This window comes from Nematolebias whitei, chromosome 2, assembly GCF_014905685.2.
Source record: "Nematolebias whitei isolate Nwh7 chromosome 2, NemWhi1, whole genome shotgun sequence".
Classification (NCBI taxonomy): domain Eukaryota; kingdom Metazoa; phylum Chordata; class Actinopteri; order Cyprinodontiformes; family Rivulidae; genus Nematolebias; species Nematolebias whitei.
In genome coordinates, this window is record NC_056499.1 from 23,153,674 (window position 1) to 23,170,362 (window position 16,689).

Here is a 16,689-nt window from a genome sequence, read left to right on the forward strand (position 1 = left end):
CTCTATTCTTTTATAAAGGTTTCAAAATGAAACTCTAATTAGGTTTTCCAAGACAAAGGAATGAGCCTCCAAAGTGCCAGTTTAGTGAATCTGTTTAAAACTCAATCTGTATATCTTTCAATTACTTTTTTTCAAACGTAGAGTGAAAGAGAAATGCTTTAAAGTGTGAATAATTAATCCATACAAAAAACAAAGGGAACGGGTCTTTTATATGCACAGACAAATGTGCCCCCATTTACATGTAGATGTGATATCTTCTCTTCCAATCTGCATTTCCGTTTTGACAATGAGCCTGATTTGACAAGGCCATCACACTGGATATTGTTCTCCACAAGAACAAAACTATTGGGAAAGACATTTATAAACACAAAGATCATTTGATTTTAACTCTGTCTCAGCCAGACCGGCCCAGTCAGGGTTCAAATCTAAAAGTAAATAACTCTGTTTATTGGACGACAGATGTCCTGATGTATAAGTGGGGGTCTGTAAACTCTCTGAGGTCAATATAGAGCATTACAACTGTATTCACAAGAGTTACAAAGGGCATCGCACACACCCCACTTACATGTGTCTGCCACATTGACCTTCGACCTAAACAATGTAGAGTGGGGTCTTACTAGCTGAGACAGAAAGAGGATCACTTTACAGCTGGACGTCCATCTGAAACCCTGTCCTGTCACACAGGGAACCAGAACCTTTCCCATGGATTTATGGGCATAAATCAGCTCTTTGCCTTGTCCTCGCCTATAGCACACATAGTGGTGTCCTCTTACATGGCCTCACTCTAAGCCTTCCCACTCGGTCTGGGAAAATCCCATTCCTGGTATTAGTTCTGCAACATGTCCCTTCTTTCCTCTGGATAATTAAAGCAGTCAGAGTGTGACTGTGTGCAAGTCTTCAAAAGTGTACAGGTGGCTTTATTGTCTATTATTAGGATGTGTGCATTATGATGATAAATATGGAAAGGAGTCAAAAACTAAAATTGCGCCAAATTAGTGACTTTTTTTCCCTTCACATTAGCACGTGTAGAGAACAGCAGGTCAGAGGGACATCTGGGATGGTTATGAGTATGTTGACAAGAGGAAATGGGGGGTCACAACAAAAGGCAATTATGCATGCAGAAGGTAGTTCAGCACAATTAAAACTAATGAGGCTTCAGTCTTAAAACCTGCGCAGGCGTTAGCGATTTTCTGCCACATGTAATCCAGACGGAAAAGTGCAATCATTACAGCGCTAATACCTTAAGTTGTGTTATTCAGTGCATCTCAGAGATGAGAGCTCTTCCAGTAAGTCACCACTAAGTGGAAAATTCAAGATAAACTCCGGCAAATTAATGTCCTGTTTTTATTTAACTTCACATGCTTGACTACATGTTTAATCGCAAAAAGTACGTAAGAGCAAAATGTTAAAAATAACATTTTTTTTTACATGACTTTTATTTATTTATTTAGCTTTTTTAGCATTTGCATTAAGTCATAAAAATACTGCAGAACCAAAGTATTTCTGAATGAAGATGTAAAAACAAACAAGGTACTAATTAATTCCTATGGATTACCTGAACTGCTCAAACAAATGGATGGGTGGGTTGGGGGATGTACGGATGGGTAAAATGAAAATGGGGGGGGGGGGGGGGGGGGGGTATTATGGAAAAGACGCTGGACACCAACACCCACCATGGTGGTGCTGGTCACAGCTCGTCTGTCCTGGCGACGGCTGAGGTGTCTGTGAAGGAGACTCTAGCTCCTCCGCCAGGGGAGGGCCGGTGTTGAGTTGGCCGACAGGAGGGGGCCACGGTAGGTCCTTGATCACTTTAATCTCTACTGCAAGTGTCACCAAAGAAGAGATGGAAGAAAAGAGAGGAAAACAACAGGCAACAGCAAAGGGGTGAAGAGAGATATGCAATGACAGGAAAAAAAAAACAGGAAAGAGAGAAAAGGTACAAGGGGTAAGCAAGATATCCTGTAGATATTAGCAAAACATGCCAGTTCTGTGTAGACAGCAGGGTTAGACTGTGAGCAAAGAATCAGCAGCACCTGAAGACTAGAAAAGGGAAGAATAGAAGAGAAGTGAGGTTAGAAATAAAAGTGAAGTTAGAGTTAATGGTTCCACTTTGGATCAAGTTTCAAGTGTCTTATACTGAAAATTTTACAAAAAAAAAAATGATGTGAAGATTTTCTTATTCAGCTATATGCTGAATCAAAGGAATAATTTAGATAATTTAAGTTAGGGTTATGTGGAAAGGGAATGGACAATAATATTTTACTTGTAGGTTGCTTTTTGAATTATATCAGTTTGTAGAAACTGAGTTAATATCAGTCTGGACAGACAAGTTAATGGATAGTCCAAATGGGGCCAAGACTAAGGTCAACTACTGTCATCTTAAAACTATTTTGATATCCAAACTCAATCGAGGATCATGCAATTGCTATGCCATAAACCTTTACTTCACTAGTAATTTTTTGAATCATATTCTTAACGTTTAAGATATTAATGGTTCAGGACCTTTTCACAGAAACTCAATTCACAAAACCTGAATTCACACTTTATTGTGGAACCCTAGCTTCCACTAAAAGGCTGGGCATTTTACAAGTTCCCTTTTTGATTCTGCTTCTCCACTAGCCTTATTTTAATCTGCGCCCCAGTCTGAATGACCTTTAGTGTATCCGGAGATAAAAGAAGACAGAGAAAACAATCTCATACTTGTTATGGTCTAACTCATAATGAGGTGTAATGCACACCTCAATAATTCAGAGAGCCAATAGAAAAAGAAGATCTAAAAGTGCAAGCTACAGACAATATCTGGTGGAGTGCAGAAGTGTACACTGCTGTTATTCTGACCTTAGGCTTCTATATTAAGATAAAGAGCAGCATAGATAATATCCATCACGGTGATGTACACTACAGTAATCCATTCAGGCCATGAACACTACACGGGCTTTACCCCTGAGATAATGTATGCCTCATGTCCAGACAAAACATTAGTAAGATAAATCAAGCACTCCCGCAGTAGCACATCTGTTTCCAACATAGGGCCACACGTTAAATACCTGAGAATACTGAATAAATGAGATGGTGAGTTAAGGTTGGTATTTTTATTCTAACAGGACCTGCGGGCAGAGGCCAAGACTAATAAATAATTATAATTCATCAGTAATGCTATAGGAAAGCTACTCCACACGCCTTCAGAAGTTGGTTTAATACAATTTACAAAGGTTTTTCAGATTTTTATGACATTATTCTACTGATGCAAGTTTAGCACTAATATAACAAAACTGCCCATGGTGCTGTTGTCTTTACAATAGTAAATACAATGTCACCAGCACAGCTGCAACACAAATCTAAAGTTGTTCAAAGTTACAGTTCTGAGAAGCATTTTTAAGGCCACTTTGCCCATAGAAGACAGGGCAAACAGGAGAGGAAATGATTGATTCTGACACATATTTCCAACCATAAAAGAGCAGGACCCTATCTTAAAAGATATTTTTGGTTTGATCATCGTTGCATTGGTTAGATAAACATTTATTGTCCAATAAAACCCGTGACAAGAACTATTTAACCTAAAATTCTCAGAAAGTCAATGAAACTGTGATTGACAACTAGGGAAGCACCGATCCACATTTTTTAACTTCCGATCTGATCCTGATACCTAAATCTGGATATCGGCCGATACCAATACTGGATCAGATTGGCCCCATCCCTACTGACGACGACGACTCTGTAAGAGCAGAATGGTTATTTATCAATACAACACCCCAAATTTTAAAGATGTGAGAGCTATACTCTGTCCTTTGTGCAAGGAATGTTGCTGATGACCCCATGACCACACATTGTTGGTGAACAGGCTCATTTTCAAGCAGAACATAAACACGATGCGACAGATGTGTATTCTCTACTCTGCAAAAAACAAACAAAAAAATTATATATATATATATATGTGGAATGTAGCACAGTTATTTATCCAGGACATTTTAATGAGAAGCAGTATCTGCAAGCTAGATGAATGGGGGAAACTGGAGAATATTCCATCCAACAAGCAATTAAAAAGCTGGTCTGGGGTTGTCAGCGGGCTTATCTAGCAAAAAAGGTGGCTGCAGGGAGGAGATGCTTGCTGTCTATCATGATGGGAAAGGTGGTGCATCGGCAGCAGAAGGTCAACAACTCTGAATGATAATATAACTTCTTGTACTTTGTGGCGAAGTAGGGGATTCTCTTGCGATGAGATTAAAAGCCACAATACTCATTTCACATTCCAGATTAGCGTGTAATTGTTTGGGGAGCAGAAGGCAGCCTGAACTCTGCAGCCTCACTGTGGGGACAAGGAGATGATGAGGGTGAGACTGGCTCAGGCTTGCTACATAATACCATTCAGCACTGTTCACATAAATGAAACTCATTCAAGGTGAGGCATTCTTAAATAACACAACTCTGGGTGCATCACCTTTAGATGGATTGAAACGCAAGTTTCTAGGTCATCAGTTCTATTTTAGAAGTGTTTTTATCCAGTTTGTTATAATTTATTTCCTTTTTTTTAAATTTGGGATTACCGCAAGTCATAAAAATCCTACAGTGGCAAATGAGTATTTCTGAATGAGGATGTAAAAAACATCCAGTATACTTTGTCAGATCAAATGGCATTGCAATCGATGTCGCCACATCTCATCTGCATAATCCCCCATCCACAAAAGTAAACAACTCCTGTTGACATAGGAAAGAAGCTTATTAATGAGTATGAAATGACAAATCATCTGTACCTCAAGTTGGCAGCACAAAATTACCAAATGTTAAAAATGTCTAAAAGTAAAACATGCAAACACCTTTATGTTTACTGCATGCTTTGGATAAATGGTTTGTTCGTGTCACAGCGCAGTGCAGTTCAAGATATATCAAACAAAAAACCAAAGGTATCTTCTTAATCTTACATTATTTTACTATTTCCTGGTTCTACATTAAATCTAGGTATTTGTTTATCAGGGACTTTCATTTGCTCATTCATCAATGTAAATAGAGCAGCACCATAAATCAACAGCTACGCTTGTTTTCACCAATGGCATTTAATTTTGTTCTGCTTAATTTGGTTGGCTAATTGCATGCATATTCACAACAAGCTGGAAGATTGTAATGTTTATGCTGCATATTATGAGCCGAGGAGCTCAGAAAACAAAACCAGACCCTCCTGAAATCACGTTTGTTCCATCTGCACTCCAATTATTACAGATAACAACAGCGTAATGCTCCAGGGGAACCGAAATGCCACCTCATAATTCTCTGTGCACCGTTTCCATCACATTATACGGATCGGCTCCTTTTCAAAGCACGGATCTGTTTTGAAAGACGGTGTTTGTATTCAAAAGAAAGTGGCGAAGAAAATGGGAGATGGAGATGAAATGACAGCAAAGTCTTTTTTCCTCTGTTCCTCCATATTGAGGGAATGAGAGATGGGTTACTGACAGCCGGGCAGCAGGAGCTTCCATGGGGCTCAAACTGGTGAAGCGCTACTTCTGAGCTTTGTCAGAGGGTTACAGTGCTGTTGTGTGGGGCCAATGTGCGCAAGTGAAGATAAGACCAATGGCAGTGCTCTGTGGAAGACAGCAGGACACATCTGAGGCTCATGAAAGAGGGCTGTCAGCAAGGTTATCAGCAGGGTATTGCAGAGGACGAGACAGAGCTACACTTTGATGGACAACGTTGAGAAAAATTGGACCAGGCAAGTGGACACAGAACCATGGCACCCTCTAAACTGCTGGCTTTAACCCCGGAGGAAGCCTCTAGCACAGGACTGTGAGTAAATCAATTATTTATTTTAGGATATTAAACACGAGTCTCGTATTTCTGGATCGTTAAGCCCATGAAGATTCATTAAAAAACCATAAAACTCGCCAAGACATGGAGAAGAAAGTGAGAACTCTGCCTCTGATCTCCATGTGGTAACAGTTTGAGATCATGCTGGCCATGAAACAAGAGAAAACGAGACTACGAGAGGGCAGGAAGATTTGGTAACAGCAGTTTGCCACCTCGTTCCTGTTGTGACAAGGTTCAGCTTTCCAATGATGGCTTGTCCACACTGGGGGTGTGTGTGACGGAGAATACGTAAGCACAAAGAAAACACACAGGCTGACAGACACGAGCTCACCTTTTCTTGACCTCACCTGCCGGCACTTTATATATAGCCAAATTGTAACGCGTCTTCTACACTCTTCACCTCCAGACTCATCCATCACCTTCTGAGCTGCCAGGAAGGAGGCAGGAAAAAAGGTTGAGGCGAGTGCAAATTTTCAGTGTGGGGTGGAGGAGAGCAAGGATGAGTGATTAACCAAACCACAAGTACACAGCCTCCAAACACCCTAACAAGGCAGGGAATTTACATTCCATCGCCTACCTGTCGGAAGACAGTCCAACTGTGAATAATAACAGCAGACGGAGTGTGAAGAGGCGAGCATGCAGGGAGTGATGGCTACAGCAGTGGAAGAGAGGGCTGCAGCATGAAACATTACTCTGCTCCCCTTCCTCTATCAGTAATGAAGACAAAATGTTTTCTTTTTACTGAACGTGTTATTGTGTTAAACCATGGTGAGAGGTTGTAGGTCGGGCTTAGAAGAAATTCTGTCCTTTTTATAAAAAAAAAAAAAAAAATGCAATGTGTTAAGACTATACATCTTTTTTCATTAACTGCCAACAATTTGTGTGGAGACACTTAATTTCCCTCAAAAATGTTGGGCGTAGAAACTGAGAATATCAAAGTTCATGCTCAATAATCCAGGTAGAAAATCCATCAAAGTTAAGTCAGGTCATCTGGACAGTTTCTTTTTTTTATGTTGAGATGTTTCGTTATTCATCCAAAGGACTTCATCAGCGCTTGTGTGACTCAGTTTGTTGTGGCTCCACGGACTGATCAATTCCTTTGGATGAGGAACAAAACATCTAAAAAAAAAAAAAAAAACATCCAGATGACCTGACTGAACCTAGTTGGAGAAACAGAGAATATTTCAGTGTGGACAAAAAAAAGAATGTTTAGAAAAGAAACGAGTAACAGCGTCATTGTTCTTTTCATATTACAATAGCTGTAAGATGATTCAAAGGAAGATGATGATGATGAACATTTCTCATCTTGGAGCCTAAATGAAAGTGCATAACGCTACACTTAGTCTGACTTTAAAACAGGCCAGCTGCCAGAAGAAATGCTCGAGTCAGGGATTATACTGAAACCTGATAAGGTCCAACTGATGGGAGACTCAGCTGCGTCACCACAGTGGAGATAAAAATGAAGCAGAACATGAGCTGACAATCACAGAAGATGTAAACAATTTAAAACATGTTGCTATCAACAGATAAAGCTACATCTTCTCCTTTTGAATGGCACAAAAATAAAACCACTATGACTGAAGCACATAAATACAATTTCCCTGTTTAGCTCATTTGTTTGAGGAGTTAAATCTATAATTAGATTTCAACTATTCCTCACTATTAGAAGTGGAAAACAGAAAAACAAACAAACAAAAAAAATGCTGCAAAAAGCAACTACAGACAGATTTTTTTATTTATTTTGCAATTAGCTTCATGTTTATTGTTATTAAAACTGTAAAATTTGGGGAGAACAAAAATATTTTGGAACAAAAAACTGTTTAAAATGGAATTATTTGGTGTTTTGAATACACAAATTCTATTACTCCTATATTTTAGATTAATTTGAGATGATTCAACAGCTGAACGATAAGACACTGGCTCCAGATAACAGATAAAAAGTGCTCGGAGCAAAAAGACGGGATGGCTGGTTCTCATGAGCAAACTTCAATACTGAAGTTTTCTTTTTTTTTAACAAGCAGCTGAGCTGGCTGCAAAGATCAGAGACTCAGGTTCAAGAACACAAGCTTACACCTCAAACAGCAGAAAACTTTCTTTAAACCCCTTGATGTCTGGATTCAAGGCTGGTCTACGCTGACACCTGCAAAAGCAAACAAGCCTGTGTTGATGGGGCTTGTCCCAGAGACACATCTTTCCCTTATCTGTTTTCTATCTTTCAAATAGTGTGGGGGTGGGGGGGGGGGGGGGATACAATCTGTCTAAAACACTGCTTTTCTCCTCTAAAAGCCAATCTAAAGGTGTGTTTTATTCCAGGCCAACACTGTGACATTCAAGGGAAATTACATTAATCAGCATCCAAATAGGAGTCAAGGGGAATGTGTTAGTGAACAGTGGCCAAAACAAAAGCTTCTCAGAGCTGCTTGTTGGAATTGTCACGAGAGAAAAGGCAAAAAAATTAAGAATTTAATGTCCCTTAATTAATCACAGGAAGAGAGAAGAGCTACGTGAAGACAGACATGAAGTATCAAAAGCAAGAGGACTGTGTTTTTAGCTCCAGACAGTTAAAATTGATTGACTTTGGACTCCTGCAGGCCAGACGATTAATATCTTTCTTCTGGAAGAAAATGGATATACCCTCAAATCATATGTGAGTGAAGGAGAAGGCGTCATGTATTGTACTGGAACAACTCACTTATATTGTCAGAGGTAAAGGATTAGATTTTGAAGAAATATGTTCACCGCTAACTGAATATCTGAGACGTTATAAAGGGAATTAATTTAGAAAATGATGCTTGGAGCTGAGTTTTATCTTATTATATATATATATATATATATATATATATATATATATATTTATTTGGGTATGTTTACATGGACATAAGTAACCGGATCAAATGGCCGGTCGGAATAAAAGTGTGTCATGTAAACACTCAGTTCGGGGTTTTTTTGTGTATTCGGCGCGATCCGATATAATTTGTGATCAGAACGAAACGGGTGGTTTACGCCGATCCGTAACCCGATCGGTGCGCATGTAAACGCTTGATCTGTTCGTTTTTATCTGATCGTGAAAAGCATGTCAGGGGAGCAAAACTGGTCAGTGAGTGACAAGATTTCTACCAGAAACTTTGAAAGAGCTCAAAATGATCTGTATCACCTGTAGCTCAGTCAGGGAGTGCAGTAACGCCTCCACCATCATTAAAACCTGTCGTGGGTCCATTTTGGGTGCTCTAGTTTGTTTACGTTCACCCCGGAAGTAGAACTTCTTCTTCAGTGTTTTTTTTTAAGGAGAGTTTACCACTCTGTGCACGTCAGTACTGCTGTTCAGAACAAAGCCCGCTGCATGTAAACGCTCATCATGAACAGATTGTGCCCATGTAAACAACACATTTGAATTATTCAAACAGAACACATTTCAATCCGGTCAAAGAATTCTGCGCATGTAAACATAGCTATTGAGGTTTATGTTGTTTGATGAAAATTTAATGTTAAATGTACTAGTATCACTTGCTTGTTCTGTAATACAAAAATTCAATAACGATATTGTTTAAAAAAAAAGTATCAAAAGCAAAGGAAACCCTGGATGGATAATCATTTAAAAGATGATTGCAACTTTTTTTTAACACACAGAATTTGCAAGTTTTCCACAGTTAAAAGAAAGCCTGTTTGTTTTATAATTTTTTAAACATGTAAAAGTCGGATGTTTCCCTGTGTTCCTGCTCTGTGGGAAGTGAGGCGTCTTACTATCCTTATGGACTGTTGGCTGGTACAGAGTGGTACCCCCCCCCCCCCCCCCCCTCGCTTGCAGATATGAAGTAAATACTCCCTTAAGCCTCTTTTTCTCCCTCCACAAATGAGATTCATGAGCTCACAGTCATTCTAATGCCACATAGGAGACTGTACACACACTGTATGTTGATCGTGATTACAACAGAACCCTATTATCGGTGTGCTGGTCGCTGAACAAGCAAGTTTTCATTGATCTCTTAATGCTCCAGAATATGAACTGAGAAATGTATAAAAGGGTGATTAATTTTGTGAATGTGCAAATGTCTAAATCTAGTTAGATTTAGACATTTGCACATTCACAAATGTCTAAATCTAACTGAAAAGTTGGTATTTATCTTGGGATTTCTCAAGCAGGGGGCAGCAAGCTTTCTTGAAACACAACAAAACCCCAGAAGTCATTATAGCTCACCTCCTCCGTGTTGTGCACGTTTGACTTTTTACAATGCAACAGATTTTTGCTTTCAAAGCACAAACATAAATAATAATAATAATAATGTGTTATGTGTTGTCATCACTGTGCTGTATGTTGCCATACAATGGCAAAATTGGCTCTCTGTATTAAACCAACCACCACCAGGTGGTGCAGTAAAAGCACCAGGGGAGCATTTTGGGGATAAGGTGTGCTGCTCAGAGACACCACTAGATGTGCAACGACTGGAGATCGAACCTGGGACTTTTGGATCCCGAGTCAGCTACCCTGCCTATAATTAAAACAAAATATATCAATGATAATGTTTTTAGAGATGTTTACAATTTTTACACTTTAAATCTCAATTACAAATGTCCAAAATATTTACAGTTCAGAAACACACGATGGCCTTTCTTTGGTTAAAGGAATAGCTCAGTCACTTTTGAAGTGAAGTTCTGTCTAATAGTCATCATTAGTCAGTGCTTCCCCTATGTTACTTTCGGGACTTTTGTCAGGGGAGAGGACTGAGACATGTCTGTGTTGCGCACTGTCTGTACAGAAAGTTTTCGAGCAGGGGTGGGGTTTGGGAGATGACTCACCCTGAGGGAATCCGAGCACTTCCGCTAGTATTTAGCTAGCACGTCTGTATAGCGCGCCGCTAGCTTAGCACTACGTCAGTGCCTGCAGTTGTCGACGGGGGTGGGGGGGAGGGTTCAATTCGGTAGGCAGGGTGCTCTGTTCTGTTGACAGGGCAGGGTGCCCAGCTTGTATGATGGTAGATGAAACATTGGTAGTTATTATTTTACCAGTGCTAACATCAGCCATAGAGACTCAAGTCTGGAGAACAAGAACAATGTATTTTCAGGCTAGGCTAATGGCTAGCCAAATCACAAATCTTCACTTAAAATGTAGCTGCTTAAAAAAAAAAGTTAAATATCAAATTTATATTTACTATAATAATATTCAACATCACAGTTTTTTTTGTTGCTTTTTTTAACATGATGAAATAAAGAAACTGTAAATTATGTGGGTTCTTATTAAATTTCAGTCAGAATTATTGAAATTACATGTTGCACTATGTGAGATTGTCAGAGTCACATATCCTTCTGGATAATCTTGGGACAGAAAAGTGAACTTTTTCAGGCTATGTGTTCAGAAGGGTTGTCCCTGTTGGCTTTCCTGTTTAGTGTTAGGTTGGTATTTTAATTTCAGTTCAGTTTATTTATATAGCGCCAAGTCACAACAAAAGTCGTCTCAGGGCACTGAACAGAGACATTCATGTATAAAAATAATAAATTAAGACTATTTATCGGAGGAATAGACTGCTTTGAATTTAACTCCATCGCAGACTCTCATCTTGAGCAAACACGAAGGCGACAGTGGAAAGGAACAACTCCCTCATGAGGAAGAAACCTTTAGCAGAACCAGGCTCAGGACAAGTGGCCATCTGCTTCGACCAGCATTTATATTCAGGCTGCTGTGACTGTAAAAAAAAAGTGAAACCGTTAGTCACTGCACTGCAAAACTGAAATGAAAGTGATGTAATCACACAGCAACTCTGTCAGACATTAGCAATTAATAAGATAAAAGGACTGTAAGCTCAATCATCCAAGTAGATAACAACAAAAAAGTTAAACCGTGTCATCTGGACCAGTTTCTTTAAGTGAGAATTGTTCCGTCCCCCATCCAGAGGACTTCCTCAGTCTACGGCCTGCAAACCAGATCTGTCCCATAGGTAGCCTTCACTGCTGTGTTTCAAGCCAACTTCCTGCTGGAATCTCAAAAGTAGACTTTAAACACGTGCACAACACATCCATCCAAAACAATTAATCATGTACAACAAGCAAATGTTTTAGGCCTACTTTTGAGATTCCAACAGGAGGTTGGCTTGAAACACAGCAATGAAGGCTACCTATGAGACAGATCTGGTTGGCAGGCCGTACATTGAGGAAGTCCTCTGGATGGGGGCGGAAACATTTCTCACTTAAAGAAACTGGTCCAGATGACAGGATTTAACACTTGTGTTGCAATTAAGATGTTACAATATGACAACCTAAATGAAGGCCTAGCTCTTTTTTTTTTCCAAGTTTCCCTGTAAAATATAGAAAATTAACACGCATATCTTGAAAATAGACTGGAAAAATATTATCTTTCAAGAATTTAGATGCATTTTTTCAAAGCTTTGGTCAAGGAATGATTGGAATTGTTATTGAAATTGAAATAGAAAACTCAAGCAAATCCATTAATTTCACTCTGCCTGTGTAATTTAATTCACAGTCTGAGGCTGCGGAAGCAATGAGCTGTGCAGTAAACTGCGTGGTGATGTGTTGTGCATGTGTAAAAGGCCGCAGAGCATTGTCAGTGCTTCTCTAACTTCAGTGTTAATCATTCTCTTTCTGCTGCGCTCTTTAAGCAGGAGGGGTGCTTCACCCTGTGCACCCTTCACCCCACCAGCCCTTCCTCTCCTCTGTGCAACAGCAAATGCTAATTGCACTTGATACACTTGTGTCTACAAAAAGGCTCATATGAAGTGTTTTTTTTTTTTTAATGCAAGCAACTAATTATATAAGTAGCTTCTTGATAATGTCATTCAAATTACGTTATTTTAAGACATTTTCCACACAGGTTAGATTATGATAAAATTATCACTTTAAAATGTTACTCAAACACGGAAAAGACCAAGTACCGTACTTGTCGCCATACATGTCGCACCGCCGTATAAGTCACATCAGTCCAAATATGTCTAATAAAGTGGAAAAAAACAAATGCGTTGCTTCGACGTATGAGTCACATCTATTATGCATCACCGCTGACGCGTCGCATTTGTTACGCATCACCGCTGACAACCAGGAAATGTGGGCCTGTGTTGTGCCAAAAATCGATTAGCTGCTAAATGGCGGCCGCGGGAGCGTGCATGGGAGGACTTTAACAAGAATTTAACAAGATTAACACTTAAAAACAATTATTTGTTTGCTCGAAATTATATCAAAGGTGTGTCTCAGTTCAACTTTTCCTTAATAAATGCACTTTGATGGAAAATTCAGCTGCATTTCAAAAGCTGATTCACGGAAACGAGAACACGCAGAGGGACGACTCGCTGTGCATTTCTTCAAAATTTAACAAGATAACCACCTAAAAACAATAATTTGTTTGTGCAAAATTATAGTAAAGGTGTCTCTCAGTTGAACTTCTCCTTAATAAATGCACTTTGACCATCAAATCAGCTGCATTTCAAAAGCCAATTCGTGGAAGAGGGAGCGCGCAGAGGGACGGTTGACGTGTGCTCCAGAAGTTCCAGAGCGAGATGAAGGTGGCTTGGTATGGCAAACCATGTGTCTCATTAATAGCCACTTTTACCTATTAATGAAACACTTGGCTTGCCATATTAATCGAGGGCCCTCTAGTGGCTGAAAATGGTAGTGTTCAATATGTTCCATGTCAGAATGAATGAAATCGTCAGATCTCAGCCAAAAATTGGGTTATAAATATGGGCAAAAAACAAATACGTCACTTCACTGTATAAGTCGCTGGCATGCTAATTTATGCAAAAACTGTGACCTATACAGCTAAAATTACGGTAACTGCTGCAAATCTTGAACTTTTGCACTTTTTTTTTAAGTATGAATCTACAAGTTCAGGCATATGTGTCAATATTCTAAGAACATATTTGCAAAAAGAAAGACACCCCCACCCCCTCCCCAGCCCCATCTCCAGCGGTACCTGTGAGGGATTTAGAAGTGCAGTCCTTTCTTCCGTCGGGACCTGATCCAGTGCCACTTATAGAGCCCTCGTAGCTAATGCAGTCATAACAAAGCAGAGCTGTTCAAGGATAAAAAAAAAGAAAAAGAAAATATATATATAAAGAAAAAAGTGACTATAAAAAGGAAAAGTCATGGAAGCTAATTTATTTCTCCCTCTGGTAAAAGACTTTGCATCAACTTGTTTTGTTTAAATTTGAAGTGTTGTGTTCTAAAGCCGTAGTTTTTTTAAGGAACAGCCCTGTTTAATGTTATGGCTGTTTTAGCCATGCTCAAGCTCTCAGATTACAGAGACTACCTGCACCTACATGCACCTGCATAACCAATCATACCCCCCCCCCCTCCCAGAACAGCTTTGGTATCAACTCAGTTTAAAGTGGCAGGAGTAGGATCAAAACAGCCAACAGGAGCCCAGACACCTGTGAAATGAATGTAACGGATGCATTAACGGAGAGGAAGAAGAAAGGAAGCTTAAACAAAGAGTTTAAAGCAACAGCAGAACCATCACTAACCCGCCAATGACCAACAATAACATTTGTTGGAGCTGGAAGAACAAACACTTGGGTTAGTAAAGCAGAGGAGAAACAAATTTGGGTTTAATTGTGTTAAAAGGCAGACATGTCCATGAAGAAACCCTTAATACAGCAGAAAAATAAGATTTAAGCAAACGTTTCTGTAATTTGGAAAAGAAAAACTGTTCAACAGGAAAAATGGAGGGTGTTAACAATTCTAAAGTTAAAAAGTCTTTGGGTGAATAAAAAGAGAATAAGCTGTTTATTATTTTATTCTCAACAATATTCTTGATCCTATCATCTCTACAACAAGCAACATGTTGTTTAGGTTTGTTTTAAAACACCTTGACAGTGTGTAGAAAGGTGGACCCTCATACCTGCAAAGGCTTTAGAAATCCTCTCCTTCTTCCACTCCCACGGCTGGTCGTACTCCTCGGGGGGTCGCTCGTCATCTTGAGGCAGTCGGCTCTCTCTGGGACAGCGTAAGCGCTCGGGGTCAGAATCCCCACCGTTCTCGGCTGGCTCGTACGGCGTGTCGTACAGGGGCAGCTGCTTCACAGATCCATCTTTAGGGCCTCGGCCACCAGACCGGATTTCTACAATGAAGAGAGAGCGCCGACTGTTACTGTTGGGTTTCTAAAAGAATACTACACAGGTTAAAAACTATCATTTCAAGCTTTAGAGTGCCTAAAAATGGTAGATTTATAGATTTCTTTTGTTTTGTACAGCTTCCACCATTCTCTGGAAAGGCAGTTTATGTACTGAGTGATGGTGACACCATATACATGTGACCGCAGTAAGAAAAAAAAAAGAAAACAACAAAAGTACAGAATGAGGCACATTATACGCCAGTCGACAAACAATTATACAGCAATGACCCGGACAAGCAAAGACCTTGATTTGTGACCATGACCTTGGAGCTGGTGTGATGAAAAGTGTACAGAATACTCTTTCTAGTGATGATATATACAGGTGCATCTCTTGCATCTCTACAAAAATTGCAAAAAAAAAGTGGGGAAAAACATTGTCAACCATTTCAGAAAGTGAAATTCATTACATAGAGTAATTACACACAGAGTGGAATATTTCAAGCCTTAATTTCTTGTCATTTTCATGATTATGGTTTACAAATGATGAAAAACCTAAATTCAGTGTCTCAGAAAATTTGAATATTCCACAGGCATATTTTGATACTTTTGTCAGTGCGGACAGGAGCCATGTCCTGCTGGAAAATGAAATCAGCATCTCCATAAAGCTCATCAGCAGAAAGAAGCATGAAGTCTCTAAAATGTACTGGTAGATTCTGCGTTGACTGTGGACTTCAGAAAACACAGTGGCCCAACACCAGCAGAGGACATGGCCCCAAACCATCACTGACTGTGGAAACTTTTCACTCTGAACTTCAAGCAGCGTGGATTGTGGGCCTCTCCGCTCGTCCTCCAGACTCTGGAACTTTGATTTCCAAATGACATCAAAATTTACTTTATCTGAGAAGAGGATATTGGAGCACTGAGCAACAGTCCAGTTCATTTTCTACTCAGCCAGGTAAGATGCTTCTGAGGTCTCTGGTTCAGGAGTGGCTTCACTTGAGGAATGTGACATTTGTAGCTCATGTCTAGGAGTTAATCAGCTGATTAGTGTGACACCACACAAGTAGTTTACAATATTGAACCTCTTCACAATATTCTAATTTTCTGTAACAATGAATTTTATTTTTTTCTTAGTCATGATCATCAAAACTGCAAAAAATAAAGGCTTGAAAAATTTCACTCCGTTATATACTAGTTTCAATTTCTGCAGTAATTGACAAATAATATGTGAAAAATGTCCATGATAATATAATTTTTTAGATGCACGTGTATGAAGTTTTGTTCAACAATTTATGGACGGGACAAGAGAAAGTTTACAGAAGTATGTATGGAAGGACAGAGACTATACCATAATAAGACACGTCTTTGACGGGCATATAAAAATGGGCAAATGGCTTGGGCTTGTAAAGAAAAAAAAGAAAAAAAACTACAACCTCTTGTAGAATAACTTTTTCTTTAGATAAAAAGAAAAAAAAAAGTACAAATCCTGCTCTGCAGTATAAAATCCAAACTGCTCAGAAACATTAACTTGTGCCAAATCCTCAACGTCAAGGAGGCAAGGATAGACTGTAAAGGTCAAAGAAGAAATGAGCATAAAGCCTCAACACGGAGGAAATTTTATCTATAATGGTGGCTGCGCAAAAAAACCATGTGAGCTTAATACCTTCTTTTTTGCTTTATGCAATATTCACACAGTACAGGAGGAAACCCTCATGTTCAAAGATGGAGTAAACAGTTTCTGGACCTTTTCCACATCTCTGGCTTATCTGGAGTTGCAAGTTTTGAACTGTCCACAATTTTTTTTTGCCGTTAAAAAAAAAAAAAAAAAAAAAAAA

The 16,689-nt window shown here is 39.3% G+C and overlaps 1 protein-coding gene across 1 annotated transcript in view; it reads right to left on the reverse strand.

Moving 5' to 3' along the window:
• LOC119423453 (SH2 domain-containing adapter protein F) overlaps nucleotides 1-16,689 on the reverse strand; it is a 126,831-nt gene that overhangs the window by 27,582 nt on the left and 82,560 nt on the right. The window contains exons 3-4 of the mRNA XM_037690849.1: nucleotides 14,642-14,860; nucleotides 13,715-13,813 (exon numbers count right to left, since the gene is read on the reverse strand). Coding sequence (XP_037546777.1) covers nucleotides 13,715-13,813; nucleotides 14,642-14,860 — 318 coding nt within the window. The remainder of the gene's footprint in view (nucleotides 1-13,714; nucleotides 13,814-14,641; nucleotides 14,861-16,689) is intronic.